General features: G+C 38.1%; 1 protein-coding gene across 1 annotated transcript in view; it reads right to left on the bottom strand.

The window, feature by feature from the left end:
* LOC126188640 (dynein axonemal heavy chain 6) overlaps positions 1 to 20199 on the bottom strand; it is a 1044937-nt gene that overhangs the window by 796160 nt on the left and 228578 nt on the right. The window contains exons 59-61 of the mRNA XM_049930241.1: positions 18432 to 18644; positions 18158 to 18304; positions 17702 to 17878 (exon numbers count right to left, since the gene is read on the bottom strand). Coding sequence (XP_049786198.1) covers positions 17702 to 17878; positions 18158 to 18304; positions 18432 to 18644 — 537 coding nt within the window. The remainder of the gene's footprint in view (positions 1 to 17701; positions 17879 to 18157; positions 18305 to 18431; positions 18645 to 20199) is intronic.

Here is a 20199-nt window from a genome sequence, read left to right as displayed (position 1 = left end):
CAGGTCAAAAGAAAGTAACTCAATATGTGAAAAAAGAAAAGGACTTCCATAATTTATGAAAAAATGTAAAGAAATTCTCGCTGTGCAGCTTGGATTTATAGGTGGATATGCATCTAAAGACAAGTTACAAAACAGTAAACCATTCCTGAAACTGTTGTACCATATTCCTCTATCTTTAAAGGGAGCCACAACTGTTGAAACTGCTGGCTGCGGTGGCCGAGCGGTTCTAGGCGCTGCAGTCCGGAACCACGCGACTGCTACAGTCGCAGGTTCGAATCCTGCCTCGGGCATGGATATGTGTGATGTCCTTAGGTTGGTTAGGTTTAAGTAGTTCTAAGTTCTAGGGGATTGATGACCTCAGATATTAAGTCCCATAGTGCTCAGAGCCATTTGAACCATTTTGAACTGTTGAAACTGAGAAAATGTTGGAAAAGGCAGTCACTACAAGATCATACAGTGCATACAACAATTCGCTGTTAGCATTAAAAACCAAGTAGAGGAGTTCATTTAGTTTTTATTACCAGAACATTAAATCAAATTATAAAATGGATAGGCCAAATTGAATGGTACATTGTACAGCAATACTATGGAATTGATTGTGGGCTACTAGTAGGGGTCAGTTCATCCCAATTCATGACCATATCAAATCTTTTTGTTCAAAAAGTGGTGTGGTCTTATCAGTTTGAATCTCTGTCTATTAATCAAAGTGTTTTTGTATCTGCATTCAAAAGCGTAAGAAATGATATTTGAGAACTCATTATTATAAAAGGCTATTTTATATGTTGATGATCTGGTTATTGATTCTAACACATGGTTTATGAACGTATTATTCTAATGCGGGAAGCACGATCAGGAGGGAATTACAGTTACCTTGACTAAGTATTCCTCTGGAAGGAAAGAGATTAAATTTTTGGTATATATTATACATGGCAAAGGAGCCTGAACTGATCCAGAGAGAATTACAGTGATTCTTAATTCACTTTAAGAATGCTAGACTTTTGTCAAAAATCTTTAACAGTGAACTACATTAACAATCTTTTATTGTGTGTCTATTGGAATAAAAGCCACCATAAAGCTGGGATGAGAACAAAAGTAATGACTTCCATGAGATTAAAGAGCACCTGATAAATGCCAAGGTATTTAACCATCCCAGGATGAAATATTTCATATCTCCACTAAAATCTCAGGTTATGGTTTGGGATGCAAGGTCTTGCATGGAAAATCAGATAACAAAAAGGGAAACGACCCCGCAATGCATTTGCTAGTCATACTCTGAACTAAACAAACATAAATTTAATTATTCAGTGACAGAGAAAGAAGGTCTTGATACTAGTTGAGGATTCAAAAGACTTTGGTAGCTCCCAGCATGCAGAAATACTATCACGTAAACAGATAACAAGCAAGAACTTTTCTTATGAATAATAAAATTCTTCACTACCATCTAATGTGATGAATTTTATTTTGAAATCAAATGTGTAAAGGGATAAAAGAATTTCATACCTGATACCATATCCAATGTGCATGAGTTTATAGGGCTGGGAAACAAGTTCCAAATTCATTTTCTGAATGTGGGGTGTCATAACAAAAACTTATGAAATGTAATTATGAATGAGCAATTGAGCTATTTTACATTAAATGTGATGATGCACTCTGTGCAGGAAAATAGTTTACCCAAGGATAAAAGCAATAAATGATTATTTAATTATGTGATATTATGCTGACAGAATCATACATAAAACATGAAGTGGAGGACTTGTGTACCTTGGCATGCAGTGCACACATTAATAGAGTATATCCATCATCATGGTAAACACATTGGAATCAGGAAATGTTTAAAACAATTAAATAACTACATTGCATTAAGAAGGATATTGAAGAGGAGGATATTGTAATCCATTATTCAGTATTGTCTCTTATGTGAAAACAGAAAAGCTGCTTCACTATTACTAAAATACAAAAAATATCCTTAAAGCTTTGTTGGATCTAGCAGTAGTAGCCCTGTACAGCCCTTACCTAAGAGTATGGTTGGAATAATCTATATAATTGTAGTGCTTGAATCATTGTCGAAATAAGTGCATCTGCAAACATAAAAGTAGCTACTGCCAGAGCACTTCCAGGTATCTGAAAAAAGACTATTTTTCTAACTTTAAAACATGCAAAATACTTCACACAATGGTAATCAGTTTAACAGTACATATTTCAAAAGACTCTTAAAAGCACATAATGTATGAAAAATACACCCAGAGCAACCCAACTCATAAGACATGGAAGAACTAGAACAACCCTGATGCACATATCGTTTGGCTAGACATCCCTGATGAATTGATATGGTGAATGAATTTAAAAAAATAAACTTGAATGAAATTCAACATTTAAGATCTGAGTTAGTTCCTCTGGAAATCTTTGGAAGTAATGTAGTAGGAGAATTTCTGTTCACACAGTTGAAGTGGTCTAACACATGGAATGTAATGGAAAATCCAGGGTGGAATGTAACAATATTATGAAAAAGATAGTTGCTACTCACCACATAGCAGAGATGCTGAGTCACATATAGACACAAAAAAAGACTGTCAGAAAATGAGCTTTAGGCCAACAAGGCCTTCATCAGAGTTAGAACATACACCCAAACACAATGCAAGTCACACACACATGATCACAGTCTCTGGCTGCTGGGGCCACACTGTGAGCAGCTGCACATGATGGGAGTTGCAACTGATTGGTGAGGGTAAGGAGGAGGCTGGGGTAGGGAGGTGGATGGATAGCAGGGTAGGGGTGGGGGAAGATACAGTGCTTTTTGTGGGAGCATACAAGGATAAGTGCAACAGGTCTACTAAAGAGATGAGTTACACCATGCTTGTCCACCCTATTCTGAAGTATTGCTGTACGATGTGGGATCTGCATCACATGGGACTGACAGATGACATTGAAAAAGTTCAAAGTAGGGTGCCTCATTTTGTGTTATTGAGAAATAGGGGAGATAGTGCCACAGACATGATCGTGAATTGGAGTGACAATCATTAAAACAAAGATGTTTTTCATTGTAATGGGATCTTATCATGAAATTTCAATCACCTGTTTTCTCCTCCAATTGCGAACACATTCTTTTGCCATCCACCTCATAGGGTGAAATTATCATCACAATAAAATAAGAGAAACCTTTAAGTGCTCATTTTTCCCATGTGCCATTCGATAGTGGAACGGTACAGAGACAGCTTGAAGGTGGTTCATTGAACCCTCTGCCAGGCATTTTACTGTGAATAGCAGAGTAATCATGTAGATGTAGATTTAGATTTCAGGGAGGGTTCCCACCTCTGCAAAACAGAAAAGCTGGTGTTGGTGGGAAGGAACCAGATGGCATCGGCTGTGAAGCAGTCATTGAAATGAAGAATGTTGTGTTGGGTGGTATGCTAAGCAATGGGGTGGTTCAGCCATTTCTTGACTGCAGTTTGTTAGTGGCCATTCATGCACATAGACAGCTAGTTAGTTTTCATGCCCATGTAGAATGCAGCATTGTGGTTGCAGCTTAGCTTGTAGATTACGTGATTGGTTTCACAGATAGCCCTGCCTTTGATGGGATAGGTGATGCTTGTGCCCTGACTGGAGTAGTTGGTGGTCGGAGGATATACGAAACAGGTCTTGAATCTATGCCTATTACAGCAATATGAACCATGAGGCAAGGGGTTGGGAGCAGGAGTTGTGTATGGATGGATGAGGATATTGTGTACACTTGGTGGGCAGTGGAAAACCACTGTGGGAGGGGTAGGAAGGATACTGGATAGAACATTCTTCACTTCAGAGAACAGTGAGAGGTAGTCAAAACCCTGGCAGATAATGTGATTTAGTTGCTCCAGTTCTGGGTAGTACTAAGTCATGAGGGGAATGCTCCTCTTTGGCCAGATGGTGGAACTTTTTGAGGTGGTGGGTGACCAAAGAGATAAGGCATGGGAGATGTGTTTTTGTACAAGTTTGGGAGGGTAATTATAGTCTTTGAAGGCCTCAGTGGGACACTCAGTTTACTTCAAGAGAGATTGCTCATCACTACAGATGCACTGGACACAGGTGGCTAAGCTGTATGGAAGTGACTTCTTAGTAAGGAATGGGTGGCAGCTGTCACAGTGGAGGTATTGCTGGTGGTTGGTAGGTTTGACAGGGACAGAGGTACTAATGTAGCAATCTATGAGATGGAGGTCAACATCAAGTAAGGAGGCTTGCTGGATTGAGTAGGACAAAGTGAAATGAGTGTGGCAGAAAGTGTTAAAGTTATGGAGGAATATGGATAGGATAGGGTGTCCTCACCCTTGATCCAGATCATGAAGATGTCATCAATGAATCTGATCCAGATGGTGAGTTTGGGATTCTAGCTCTTTAGGAAGGATTCCTCTAGATAGCTGATGAATAGGTTGGCATATGATGGTGCCATGTGAGTGGCCATAGCTGTACCCTGGATTTGTTTATAGGTAATGCCTTCAAAGAAGAAGTAATTGTGGGTGAGGATGTAGTTGGTCATGGTGATTAGGAAAGAGGTATAGATCACGAATCCATTGGGCATCAGAAAAGGTAGTGTTCAATAGCGGTAAGGCCATGGGCATCAGGGACGTTAGTGTAAAGTGTGGTGGCATCAGTAGTGATGATCAGGGCACCATGTGGTAAAGGAACAGGTGCTGTGGTGGGTTAGTGGAGCAAATAGTTTGTATCTTCTGTATAGGAGGGTAGGTTGCAGGTAATGGGCTGAGGTGGTCAGTCTACGAGAGCAGAGATTCTCTCAGTGGGGGCACAGTAACCAGCCACAACAGGGTGTCCTAGGTGGTTGGGTCTATGGACTTTAGCAAACATGTAGACAGTAGGAGTCAGGGAGTGGTAGGGATGAGGCGAGCAATAAACTCCAGGGCGAGATTCTGGCATGGGCCTAATGATTTTAGGAGAGACTAGAGATCCTGGTCAATTTATGGAATGGGATCAATGTGGCAGGGTTGCAGATGGGTGAATCTGACAGCTGGTGGAGTCCTTCCACCAGGTAATCTCCGAGGTTCAAAACTAAAGTGGTGGAGTGTTTATCAGCAGGTAATATTTTAAGATTGGGATCAGTTTTTAGGTGGTGGATTTTAGTTGTTTCTGTAGATGTAAGATTAGTTTGCATGATGAGGAATTTGGGGAATGATGGTGAGGAAAGGTTCAAGGTTAAGAAATTCTGCAAAGTTAGCAGTGATGATTTGGGGGCAGTGGGGGCAGATCACAGTTGGATGGAGGAATGAACTGTGTCAGGTAGGGTTCAACATTGTTCTTCAGTCGAGTCTAATTAGTAGAGTTGGTGTCAAAAAAGTTCTTCTACTGAAGAGACTAGAAGAAAGAGAGATCTTTAATAAGCCCTACATGATTGAATTTGGGAACAGGAAAAAAGGTGAGGCTTTTGGAAAGGAGTGATACTTCTGCGGAGCTAAGACTTTTGGGAAAAGGTTTATAACTGTATTTTAGGTCTGCTTAGGTTCTGGATTCTGTATGGTGGTGAGAGTGAGGTTTTGAGAGAGAGGTAAATGTAGTAGGTCTGCAAGGCAGGCTTTGTCAGCTGTGGGGGAGGTTTGGAGGTTGTTATGGAGGTGGTGGATAGTGGTAGTCCAAGGCAGGAGTAGGAATTGAACAGGATGGACAGTTTTCTGAGGTGACATTGTGCATTTTGCTCTAGTTCCTGGTAGACAACAGTTTCAGTGTTTGATTTGGGATCCAGGAATTTGGGATTGCATACCAGGAGAATTTTATGGATGGAGAGGAGGTACTGCAAGAATATTTGGGCCTGATTGATATACTTTTGCAGGACTATGTTGGTAGGGTTAAGGACTGACAGAAATTGAAGAGATGGAAGTCATTGTGGAAGGATGGGAGGAAGGCAGAGATAGGTAATATTATGATAAGGCCATTTGGTGGATTCCATGAACCAAGAGACAAAGCAGCAACAGTATGTGGGACTGAGTCTGGCTAAAGGATAAGGAAACTTTTATGTATTGATGCAGATGGAAGGAGCAAGGATCCATGGTGAACTATAAAAATGCATAAAACTACGTAAATAACGTGCAAATATGCCCAAAAAAAAATCGCAAAAGCACACCCAAACACATGGGAAAAATGACGAAAAGGGTTCAGATTCCACCAGTCCTTAACCCTCACCAACATTGTGCTGCAAAAGCATTTCAATCACACCCAAACGTCCTTCCAATACCTTCTCTTCATCCATTCTACTGCTATGCAGCCCAAAATTCCTGGATCCCATACCACACATTCTAACCATTGCCTACCAGGAACTAGAGCAACATGCACAATGCTACCTCACAAAACTGTTCACCCTGTTCACTTCCTACTCCTGCCTTGAACTACCACTGTACACCTCCTCTACAACAACCTGCAAACCTTCCCCACATCCCTTCACAGCTGACAAAGCCTGCCTTGTAGACCTACTACATTTACCTCACCCTAAAAACCTCACTCTCACCACCATACAGAATCCAGAACCTAAACAGACACGAAACACAGTCATGAACATTTCCACAAAAAGCCTTAGCCCCGCAGAAGTATCAGTCGTTTCCAAAGGCCACACCTTTTTCCCCACTCCCAAATTCAATTATGCAGGACTTGTCAAATTCCTTCTCTCCTTCTTCTGGTCCTTACAGTAGAAACACTTTTTTGCCACCAACTCTACTAATCAGACTCAACCAAAGACCAATGGTGAAACCTGCCTCACTCAGTTCATTCTTCCATTCAACCACGATCCACCCCCACTGCCCCCAAATCAGCCCTGCTAACTTCGCTGAATTTCTTAACCTTCAACCTTGCCTCACCATCATTCCCCAAATCTCCAACATGCACACTAACGTAACATCTGCAAGAAAATCTGCAATCATCCATCTAATAACTGATCCCAAATTTATTAATCTTACCTGAGGACAAAAGCTCCACCACAAATCAGATTCATCCACCTACAAACCCTGCCACAGTGGCTCGAGTCAGAAATTGACCACAATCTCGAGCCTCTCCAACAATTCTTAGGCCCATCCCACTTCCCACACTCCTACCTTCTACATGTTTCCTGAAGTCCATAAGCCCAACCATCCAGGACACCCAATTATGACTGGTTACTGTGCTCCCCCCACTGAGAGAACTTATTTCCTGAAGTCCATAAGCCCAACCATCCAGGACACCCAATTATGACTGGTTACTGTGCTTCCCCCACTGAGAGAATTTATGCTATCATAGACCAACACCTTCAGACTATTACCCACAACCTACTCTCCCATGTAGAGGATACCAACCATTTCCTCCACTGACTCTCCACAGCTCCTGTTCATGTACCACATGGTTACCTGCTCGTCACTATTGATGCTACCTCCCTTTACACTAACATCCATAAGGCCCATGCCCTTACCAAAATTAGACACTATCTTTCCCAATGTTGGACAGATACCAAACCTACAACCACTTTCCTAATCACCATGACCAAGTATATCCCCACCCACAATTACTTCTACTTTGAAGGCATTACCTACAAAAAAAAACCGGGGTGCAACTGTGGGCACTCCCATGGCACCATCTTATGCCTACCTATTCATCAGCCATGTGGAGGAATCCTTCCCAAACACCCAGAATCCTAAACCCTTCACCTGATTCAGATTCACTGGTGACATCTTCGAGATCTGGATCAAGGATGAGGACACCCTATTCACATTCCTCCATAACCTCAACTCTTTAACTCCTTATGCTTCAATGGGTACTACTCAACCCAGCAAGCCACCTTACCCAATGTTGACCTTCACCTCAAAGATGGCCACATCAGTACCTCAGTCCATATCAAAACTACCAACCACCAGCAATACTAACACTCTGACTGCCACCCATGGCTACCACATCTGTAGTGATGAACAATCCCTCTCAAAATACACTGAGGGTCTCACTGAGGCCTTCAGAGAACATAATTACCCTCTCAACCTTGCACAAAAACATATCTCCCTTGCCCTATCTCTCTGGTCACACACCACCTCCCAAAGTCCCACCATCTGGTCGCAGTGGAGAATTCCCGTCTTGGCTCAGAACCACCCAGGACTGGAGCTACTGAATCACTTTCTCCGCCAAGGTTTCGACTACCTCTCATAGTGCTCTGAAATGAGGAATGTCCTACGAAATATCCTTCCTACCACTCCTGAAATGATATTCCGCTGCCTACCAAAACTACACAACATCATAATCCATCCCATCACAACTCCTGTTCCCAACCCCTTGCCTCATCACTCATGTCACTTTAATAGACCTAGATGCAAGACCTGTCCCATATATATTCTCCCACCACCATCTACTCCAATCCAGTCACAAGCATCATCTATCCCATCAAAGGCAGGGCTACATGTGAAATCCGCCATGAAATCCACAAGCTAAGCTGCAACCACAATGCTGCATTATATGTGGGCATGACAACTAACAAGCTGTTTGTCTGCATGAATGGCCACCAACAAATTGTGGCCAAGAAACAGCTGGACCACCCCATTGCTAAGCATGTCACTGAACACAGCATTCTTCATTTCAATGACTGCTTCATAGCCTGGTCTCAACCTTTGTTAGTCTTTGTCCTAACCCTGTAGCCTTTCCCTGTCCCCATTCTAGTACTACACAATCCTCCATTTCATTTCACCAACGCACCCTTAGTCTTTTTACCTCTGGACTTTTCCAGTATGTCCCCCCGCCCCCCACTAGCCCTACATCTAACCTCTCAACTGCATCTAGCTGCCCTAGCCTCTCTCCACCTTGTCCCTGTATGCTCCCACAAGCAGCACTACACTGTCTCCCAATCCTACCCTGCTATCCGTCCCCCTCTCCACACCACCCTCCTTCTTACCCCCACCATATGTTTGCATCTCCCATCATGCACAGCTGCTCGCAGTGTGGCCTCAGTAGCCAGAGACTGTGATCATGTGTGTGTGTGTGTGTGTGTGTGTGTGTGTGAGTTACATCTGCGTGAGTGTACGTGTGTATGTTTTATCTCCGATGAAGTCCTTGTTCGCTGAATGATCGTTTTCTGACAGTTTTTTGTTGTGCCTGTCTGTGACTCAGCCTCTCCACTATATGGTGAGTAGCAACTATTCTTTTCATACTATTGTTACATGGACTGCAATGGTAGGTATAGAGATATCAAATGTAGACAGTAATTTTTTGCAAAATCTGGAGAGAGCAAGTAGAGGATGTATAAAAAGTCAGCACAAGAGCCCAAATTCAAGTTGGGGATGGAGTCCTGGTTGAAACCTATGGTTGTAACTCAAAATTAAATAAAGAGTTAGAGACATTCTTCTGTCTTTACAAAGAACCTAGGGTAATCATCAAAATCTCGCCCGTTGAAGCATTGTTATTGCAAGACACCGTGATCAGCATCAGTAAAGTTTTGTATAATGTTGCGAATGTGAAGAAGTATCAGGAACTTCAATAACTTCAATTAAATGCAAGTATTAGCCTACAAGTGAAACTACAGTCAGTAAGAAAATAATTGTGTTTCATTTTTTGTACTTTTGTATGATTTATAGTTGCTGTTGGTTTTAAGTGGGGAAGGATAATTTTATAGTTTTTATAAACCTTTTCTTGGTTAATAGAACAAGTAAAAGATTGTACTGAGTGATATGTGTTTATTACAAGAATCCAGGTTACTGGATGTAATTATTTGACAATTGCTATCCTTAAATCTATGTGGAGAGTTCCCCATACGGCATGGGCAAGAAAGGACTAGTTATTAGCTTTGGATGAAGAAGTCTTTAGGAAGAGTATCTAAATTTAACAAAGATCATGGTTTTCTGAAGTTTATGGCATTGGTATCACTTTTTAAGAGTTGGAGGAAGGAGACTCACATAATCTGCTCTGTACAATGACAAATATCACTCCTCAGGGCTGTGGGGACAAGACTTGCTTGCAGATGGAGATCATTTGATTTTTTTTTTTTTTTTTTTTTTACCGGCCACTCTATGCATAAACCTGAGGTATTTCCTTTCCAGCTGCTATGTGCAGGAACCTGATTTAAGTCCCTCTTTCCCATACTTCCCATCATGTAAATCCTTCTCATTACCATTTGCTTTCCATCTAAAGGATTATGGTTCGCTCTGTCTACAATATTTCTTATGTTATGCTGACTTACTCTTCCTTAGTGGCAAATTTTGTGGATGCTAGACTACACGCATTCTGTTTCCTATATTACAGCTGTTCTTCATCTACTCTCTGCCATATGAAATTTCATTTTCACTGCACTATGAAGTGAACATTTGTACAGTGTTAGGAAGTCTTTTCTGAACGTATTTGGACTGTAGCCTCATACAAAAGTGAAATGTGGATGATTAGCAGTTCTGACAAGAAGAGAATGCAAGCTTTTGAAATGTAGTGCTATAAAAGAATGCTAACGGTTCGATGGGTAGACAGCATAGCTAATGAGGTGGTACAGAAATGAAATGGGGAGAAAAGAAATTTACATCACAACTTGCCTAAAATAAGGGACTAGTTGTTAGGACACGTTCTGAGGCATCAAGGAAATGTCAGTTTGTTATTGCAGAGAAGTGTTGGGGGAAGTGGGGTGGATAAAAATTGTAGATGGAGACCAAGGTATGAGTGCAGTATGCAAATGAATGATGAATGTCAGTTGCAATGAAGAGATCTGCACAGGACAGACTATCTGAAAAGTTGCATCAAATCAGTCTTTGGAATAAAGACAATGTCTGCTGTCTACATGAAATGTGTTCACAATTGCAAATATGGACAACAATCAGCTGTATAGTGAAATGATGCAAATTTGTGCCCGATCAGGTTTAAAACCCAGATGTCCTGCTTATCATGAGCAGTCATCTTACCATTATGCTACCTGATCATGAATCACGGGCTACCCAAACTTCCGTATGTCGTGAACCATGCATCTACTGCCTGCATTCTTACATTCATTATGTATATTCCCATACAGGGGAGACATTTTAATTGAAAGTTTCTTGCTTGATGTTGGCAAATGAATACAATAAGTAACATTTCATAATACTTCTGAACAATACAGGTACTGTAATACTCTATTTCATAATGACTACAGTCGACACAGTGCATGTTCCTTCGGATATGCATGCATATCTGAAGGAACACTGCATAGTACTTCTGAACAACACAGGCACTGCAGAATTATATACTGCCCTCTTTACCACCTGAGCAATGTCAGCTAGGTGGTTACAAATGTTTTTTTCAATGTATTTATATTAGCTTCATTTCAAAAAAATTGTACAATTTTGTTTTATGTTTCACATGGAGTTTATGACATTGTTACAATATGGCATTATTCTTCTCTGTTGCAGTACTTTGAAATTGCTGGTCAATGCCATGTTTCAGCTGATTGCCAGCAATAAGCCCAGGCATGTGATGATGACCTAAGAGTCAAAATTGATTAAAGACATGATGCAGCTAATCAACTGTTATACAACTGAAGGAAAAGTGATACAGTAACAAAACATAGTGACACCAAAAGCCACTCGTAATAATTACAAATTCACTCAATCCCACCTCAATGTTGTCCCTTTCAGTACCTTTGTGGCACTTTTCAAATAAGCTTCAACCTTAACCATGAATGTACTGCTGATTTAACAGGAGAAATTGAAAATGTATAAAGAAGAGCAAGTATTTTTGTGGCACTTTTCAAGTTAGCTTCGGCCTTAACAATCAAATTACTGCCAGTTTAACAGGAGAAATTGAGAATGTAGGAAGAAGAGCATCATGAACTGTCACACACATGTTTGACTAGTGGAAGAGTGTAACACAAATGCTGACAAATTTTAGCCTTAACTGTGAAAAATGTGCCTAAAATCTCATAACATATTACTTATAAAACTATGAGAACTGCTTTTCATGACATAAAATACACATATTATTCAGTCCCATATATGGTGGTCCTACACAAGTGGTGAAGATAAAATCAGACAAATGAGAACTTACAAAAAGACAATTTAACTCTTCCATTGCTAGAGATGTGTTCTTTGCATTCTGTGCTGAGATGACTTTTGTTACAGCTGTACCACTCACCAAACACTAGTGGCTGTGTTGAGAGACAACATTCAGGCCGAAATGAAATAATTATCGTTCAATTTCTCGAAAACTGTAAGGAGAAAACATCTGATTTCTGCTCAACTTACAGTCTGATATCTTCACTCAATAAAGAACTGAATTTTCATTATCCATTATACTTAGTACTTATACTTAGTACAATGCATCAAATTAAGTAAAGCTGAAAAATGGCATTATGGCCAATGTGAAATACTTAACAATGCATTTTTTTTAAAACTATTTGGTGAAAGAATATGATTTTCGTGATTTTTGCACATCTTGCAGCTTGATATCTTCACTTAATAAAGAACTGAATGCATCAGTCATACTTACTATACTGCTCCAAATTAAGTGAAAAATTGCAGACAACTTTAAAGCATTTGTAGAGATAAAAATGCATTACATAAACTTTGCATGTGGTTGATTTTTGTTAAAGTACATTATTTTTATTAACGTATTTAAAAAGAAGTTTTGTGTTAAATTATTAATCAACATCATATATGAGCATAATGTTTTGTTGATCTCTGTTTTTTTTCTTTTTATTTTGAGTCACAACACTTGCACTTTTACTCTTAGGTGTTTTTAGAAACTCTTTGGTTAAGTGGCTTCTTGTGTAAACAGTGCCTCCAGATTCAGAAATAAATCAAAGTATTTGAAACCCAAACTCATCGTTTTTTGTCAGCACCTAATCTTTATTGAGAATAAATAAGTTTTTTTTCCCAACAAAATACAATAGGTTATGGATCCCAGTTATGTGTGTAAAAACGTGTGCAAAAAGTGACAGATATAGTTTTCTTTAACTCTTATTTGAGAGTGTGTTTTTGGTTTTAGTGTGGAAATGGATCTGGTAAAACATATCAAGCCATTGAATAGTGAAACTGATTGGCCAGTGTGGAAGAGAAAAATACGAGATCTAATTGACTATCATGAAGGAGCTTTAGATTTAATTTATCGCAAGTCAGTAAAACCTGAGCCACTGTCTGAGGGTGCTAATGATGCAGCAATAAAGGATCATAAAGCCAAGTCAGATTTTTATTGTAAAGCAACAGTTATGCCAAGTCGATGGTTACAAGTGCAGTTACAGACATTGTGTATCAGAAGATCATGGACAAAGAAATGGCTCGTGAAGCATGTGATGCATTGAAGCAGAATTTTGAAGCATCATCAAAGGACCAGCTGTTCAAGATTTGTTCAGATTTCTTCACATTTAATTGGACTCAGGAATAACATATCTCCACATACGTTGTGAGGTTAACAAGTCTGTGGAATGAACTGAACAATGAGCTTAAAGCAAAGGGAGAAACTGTGCTACCTGATATGATATTGGTATGTAAAGTTCTGCATATTCTACCTGCAAGCTTTGATTCCTTTAAATCAAGTTGGATGTTGTTAACAACATATGATAAGAAAATGTTTGATGAATTAAAGGAACAATTTGTGCAGGTTTGAGAGAAATTTCACAAAGAGTAGTGACAAAATCAAACAAGAGGCATTAGTAGTCAAATCAGGTGTACAAAACAAAATAAAAACTAACACATTCAAAGTTAAAGGAAAATGTAACTCTTGAAAAGAAGTGGGCCACTGGATCAAATATTGTAAGAAGTGGATTGCTGATGGAAGACCAGCAAAAATATGACTGTGCAGAAAAACATGTACAAAACATTAGTAACGAATGTAGTTTTGTTTAGTATTTGTGGCAAGGCTTGTTCATTAGAAGTGGATGTATGCAATTGGTGGATTGACAATGGTGCAATGAAACATATGACAAATAGTCCTGATTACTTTGTCAGCTTTGAAGCATTCGACAGCCCCTGCTGTATAAAGGCCACTGGACAGGAGTCTCCAGAAGCAACAGGAAGAGGATCAATTTGGATTCTGTCAAAAGTTGGCAGCAGATATGAGGATCTGACCATGGCTGATGTCTGGTATGTAACAAAAATTTCCAAAAACCTTATTTCTGTTTTAGCTATCAAAGATCACAACAAAAATAGTATATTTCAGTCAAGTACTACATATTGCTCTTTGACAATTGGTGGCAGAGTGAGGCTGTATGGAAATTGTAAAGTTGGTGGCACTTTATACAAAGCAGAAATTAAGTCCTTAGTGCCAGAGAAGGGTGCAACTGTGAATCTTTCAGTGAAAGATAGATCTGATGTACTTCAACTGTATCATGAGAAATGGGGTCATCAGGGCAAGTGCCATGTTAAAACAAAACTCAAAAACAAATTTAACATTGATGTTAAGGAAGGGGCAGAGATTTGTGAACCCTGGAAATTTGGGAAAGTGCATCGTCCACCAAAAGTCAACAAGGCCTGCTGAGTTGATATCAATTGATCTGTGTGGACCTTTCTATGAGTCATTCTAGAAGAAACATTACAATGTTTTGTTCAAAGACAAGTTTCGCTATGGTTATTTTGCTGCAGAAAAATCAGAGTTGAGTAAAATTCTCAAAGATTCTCTTTCATGTACAAAGGCATTGGAGTTCTCTGTTAAAGAGATGCTGAGTGGTAATGGCAAGGAGCTTGATAACAAAGGGGTTAGATCCATCTTAAGTTTAAATGGTATAACACAGTGATTGACTGCTCCCTCTGCTCCTGAGCAAAATGGTATTTGTGAGTGGGATAATATGACAGTTGTTAAGATGGCCAGGACATTTAAGTATTGAAATCCAGATGTCACTTATCCAGAACAGATATGGGCTAAACTGGTTAACACAACAATTTACATTTAAAATAGGACAGGGAAGTCATCTGTAGAAGGTGTCAGTCCTTACGAGTTGTGGGAACGGAAAAAGCCTCAAACTAAACATCTTAGGATTATTGGCTCAACATGTTATGCACACATTCCTAGTGCAAAACGAAGGAAAATGGACAAGAAAGCTGTGAAAGGGCATCTCAGTGGCTATGATGGTGATGAGTGCTTCAGGATTTGGACAAAAGAAAGTAATTCAGTTGTGCTTTCCAGAGCTGTGCAATTTGAAGAAAAACTGGGATGCTGTACTGAACAAGTTACACTATCATTTCAAGATGTTGAAAAGCCCATAGAAGTTCCAGATTATATTAAAAATCAATCAGAGTGTGAGGAAAATACACACTCAGAAGATAGTTTGGAGTATGAAGCTAGTTCAGACACAGAATCTGAGGATGACATTCTGGAAACAAAACTCACCCCTTTTTGTCAGCACCTGATCTTTATTGACAATAAATAAGTTTTTTTCTCAACAAAATACAATAATTTTACTTCACACATTGCAGTGAATGAAATGTAGATAAAGTATCAAAATTTTATTTAAAATTGAGAGCAGAATGAAACCTCATTTCATTGATGAGTTATTGGGTTTTATATCCAATGGATGGTTTAGCGAAACATGCCTATTTCCATCCATGTGGACTTGCCTGCTGCTTTGAAATAATGATTGTTAGTTTTTAAGAAAACTGTTAGGTGAAAAAATTTGATTTTTCCACATCATCATACAGTCTGATATCTTCAGACTGCATATTTTTTCATTATACACCATAGTTACAATGTTGTGTTAAATTAAGTAAAATACTGTACCAAATTTTAAAGATTTTTTAGAGGTAAAAACAATTGCATAAACTTCGTGTATGGTTGTTTATAGCTCATTCATTGCAGTAAATGAAATGTAGATAAGATATTGAAATTTTATTTAAAACTGAGAGCAGAATACCTCATTTCATTCTCAAGTTATAGGGTTTTATATCCAAAGAACAGGTGAAACATACTCATTCACGTCCTTGCACACTACAAAACATGTGGTCATAAAAATCATCTTACCTCATAAAAGATTCAAGACGATTTTTCAAACGATGGCATGCAATGAGGCACATACGTTGCAGGATAAATACTCAAAACATTTTTATTCACAGAGATATGGAAGGACCTAATCTTCAGCCATGAGTGGCCAGTGGCACAAAACGCATTCATAGTTTTATAGCACTGTAGGAAATTCCAAGTGGCATGTGTATACACATCCACAACATCTGCGGAAATGTGTAGCATGACATGTATACACATCCACAGCAGTGAAAGGGTTAACATGTCACATGTGGAATAGTAAGACGCCAAGAAAAATTCTCACTTTAGTACAATATGCAGAGTAGATATGTAGGTAACAGGATGTACCAGACCACATAGTCATTGAGGAATGTTCACCCCTGAACCAATAAAATACATCTTCTGGACTAACACAAATATGCAACTAACATGTGTACCACAATGATGATCTGCATTAAATGATCTGCCATTAGGTATGCAATACACAGGAATAGTTCTGTTTTCTGATTTATTTATTTACTCACTTGTTTATTCATTCATTTGAGAAATCTTTCCAGATTGTGGAACACAGAATAAACACAAAACAAAACAGTAACACAACACTGTAAAAATACAGTATTATTTTAGTAGATACATAAATTTTAGCTTTAACCACAAAAGATCTTGCACTACTTGCAGTAGTCCTGCTGTCCTGTCCCAAGTCTCTTGTATCTCAAAAGTTCTAAAAATTTTGCTACGGACTAAAAGCAATGTTCTGATAAGAATGCCCTTAAGGTTTTACAAAATAGTGAGAATGATATGATTTTTACCATATGTGGAAGACTGTTGCAAATTTGTATACCACTGTTTATTGTGGATGTTTTGTAGGCTGATGTTGGTACTGGCTGGACATGAAACTATTCCTTTTGTCTTGCATCATATTCATGGACATTAAGTTTTTAGTTAGTGATTTGAGTGTTATAATTAAGCATCACAGTGAAACATTTAACACTTAAAAATTTAAATGAAATTTTGTCAAAAATTAATAACAGGTTCTCCACAAACGGACTGTAAGGGAATTTAGATACATGCACCTCTGTACAGGATGAGGCCTGAGATAACCTTTGAAAATAATTCATGAGATTAAATCATTCTATGCTCTTGGGTGTTTATACTGATAAGAACCTGCACTGGAAGACAAATGTTACAAATCCCTTTGAACATCGAAGCTCCTGCAAGTTTAGTATTATGACAAATAGTAGATTTTGAAGGTGAAAATGTCCAAAAATTTACTTATTTTTCCTGTTTTCATTTACTTATGCCTTATGATATCATATTATGTCAGTTCTTTATTGCGTAGAAAAGGTTCATTTCAAAGAAATGTTTAATTTGGCTAATATGTATAATGAACAATGATCAAAGCAACAAAGCAAATAATCAAATATTCAAAAATAATAGACCAAATTCCATTATAAGCTAAGGGAAGCAAAAAATGACTAAATAAAAATAAAAAGCTGTAATGGTAATTAATGGAAATATTTATTCCTAAAAAGAAATACATTTATTTTAAGACTTTATGGCTGGTGCACATCATTTCCTGTTTCCTAACATTTTGAATAAAAATCTTACACCCTTTAAAATTTATTATCAACAGTCCATTTCTTTGAATGCCAGTGTATGTTAATATCTATCTACATCCTCTCCTTCTTTCCTTTACCTATTTTACCTATTCTTATTTGTTGTAGGGGCGTTTTCAACACTAATTGTCTCAAAAGAAATGGTGGTTAGGAAAAAGAAACACCAGATAATTTTTATAGGATTACAAATGAAATGTCTAGTGACTCACCTGTGCCAAAATTTCTAGAAGTTCATCATTGGAAAGGAAATAAAATCGTGGAAATGCAACACGTTTAGTTTCCAGATAAGCCTCCAAACATTTCATAATTTGATCAAGTAGGACATTATTTCTATTGAATGTCTCCAGTAAACCTGGAGCTGTGCATGCTTGCATAGCCAGTGGATTCTACAAACAAGAACATTACAAACCATTTTCAGCCTCCATAAACAGTTACATAAACTTTATACAAACAACACCTAAACTTTTACTAAAATCCTGAAATAGGTAACACTGTTTGTGCAACATTCATAAAAGAGTATGTTATAGCTTATAACAAACAAAACTTTTCTTTCCTAGATGAGATGATGTTCCACAGTGCAGAACAACACTCATTTAAGAAAACATTTTTAAAGTATATCATGAATTACAACTACATTCCTCTCTTAAGAACAATTTGTTCAGTACCTCTGCAGCCCTTCTCATTATATCCTTAAATGATTTATCAACAATATTAAACATCTTGTCTTCTTGAGGCAATTGCCTTTGTATATCTGGAGCAGAAAAAATAGACTCTAAATACATCCATCCTTGTTGGCATAGCATCCATGCATCCTAAAATAAAACATACACAAAACTAATAATTTTCTTTTGGCACAATTAAAAAAGGATATCAGAACTAACACTGACTCAATTCAGAAAAATATAAAATATTACTGTGTTCATATAAAAGATTCCTTACCAAAGTATTACTAAACAACTGAAGCTGACTGGCCCACTCATCCACTCTTGGCTTGATAGGCCCCACATGACGTGAACTTGTTATTGTGCTCATATTAATATTACTATCATCTAAAACTTGCTGTATTTCCTCAAGCCCTCCAAGAATGAACACATCCTTGCTATCCCTGTGAGGTAAGACAACAAATTCAATTGTTTTCCATGCATCTTCGACCTGTAACCAAATTCAAACACCATAATAACAATCTTTGAAAAAAATATCTATGCTAATGGCAGAAAACGTTTTGGCTTCTCAGAACAGTCATCTTTAAGTCTTTAAGAAGCAGAAAATAACATACTCTGCATCATTTGACAAGATGGTGCTGATAGAGAAGAATTTTTTTTCTTTTTTTTGTGTGTGGGGGGGGGAGTGGTGTCACTCAGAGATGATTTTTTATGGCCATGCCATAGCTGTTTACGTGATGAAGCAGTGCAGTAGGCTCAAAAACTGAGATTACGTGGTTACTACAAAATCACATTGAAGTATTAAAAACTGAAATATGGATTATAAAGAAAGAAAATAGATTAATACAAGAAAAGAAGTGATGCGCATTTAAAATTCATCAAATGGAAAAAAAACAAGATCATGAAAAACAATGGGTGCTCTTGAACTTCAAAGACAACAACACATCTAGTGTGTCTGATGATATCACGATAAACTCAGCAAACCAAAAATTTGCATATAGATATAAATGAAAGGTGGTGACACATAGTATACAAAAGACAAGGCCACAGCATGCAAAGAATTGAAAATGTTTTTCTAATAATTGGTGACTTGCTGCTCAAAAACATCAGTATGCCCGATCGCAAAATAGATGTGTGACCCAATAATAGGATGCAACCACCTCAAGAAACATTTTAAAAATACAGTAAATGCAAAACAAGCCACTACAAAATTGGATTGTGAAAAAAAGATAATAATACATAGGTCTCTTTAAATCACATTGGAATGAATGCATTATGAAGCAGCAGTGAAGAAGAAATTACTAACAAAACAAGAAACACAATTTGTTCAGCAAGAAATGTCTATGCAGGACCCCAGATGATGCTTATCAGGATCAAAAAGAAGGTCAATGACAGATGAATAAATCTCGAAAATAAGCTGCTCCATCGAAGAACAATGAGATCATCCTGGAGCAGTTTTCATAGTCCCAAACAAGTTTCTGTATGAAAAGTACCTAGGAAAGGCTACGATGCATTATCACTGGGGTCAGTAACACTCTGCAGACTGTTTCTAACCTAACCTAACTCAACCTAACCTAACCTACAAATGTCTGCAAAATCATTAGAAGCAAGGGAAACTAATACTGATTGATATGGGTGAAAATCAGATGGTCCAGCTGAAAATGCAAAATACAGGCACCACACAAAAAATTATGGACTACAGAATTTGCTCTCAGATTACAGCCACAGCAGGTAAGTCAACAGAATAAAAATTACATAAAAGTATTACATCAGAATATTCAATATATTGTTAACAAAAAAGTAGAAGCAGAAATATTCCTAAGTGGAAAACAACCAGACGTACTATGCATCAGTGAACATGTGCTAAATGAAAGTGTATATCTAATCTGACAATAAAGGACTATGCCTTCTACAGTTACTTCTGCAGATGTATAATGTTGGTGGATCTTCAGTGTATGTAGGAAAACCACTGAAGACTGTATACAGTGAAAATGTAGATTTCTCACAGCTAGAGAAGAACACTGCGAAATTACTGGTGCGGTGAT

Source organism: Schistocerca cancellata, chromosome 5, assembly GCF_023864275.1.
Source record: "Schistocerca cancellata isolate TAMUIC-IGC-003103 chromosome 5, iqSchCanc2.1, whole genome shotgun sequence".
Taxonomy (NCBI): Eukaryota; Metazoa; Arthropoda; class Insecta; order Orthoptera; family Acrididae; genus Schistocerca; species Schistocerca cancellata.
The sequence above is the reverse complement of the archived record's forward strand: the minus strand, read 5'-3'. Positions and strand labels throughout refer to the sequence as shown.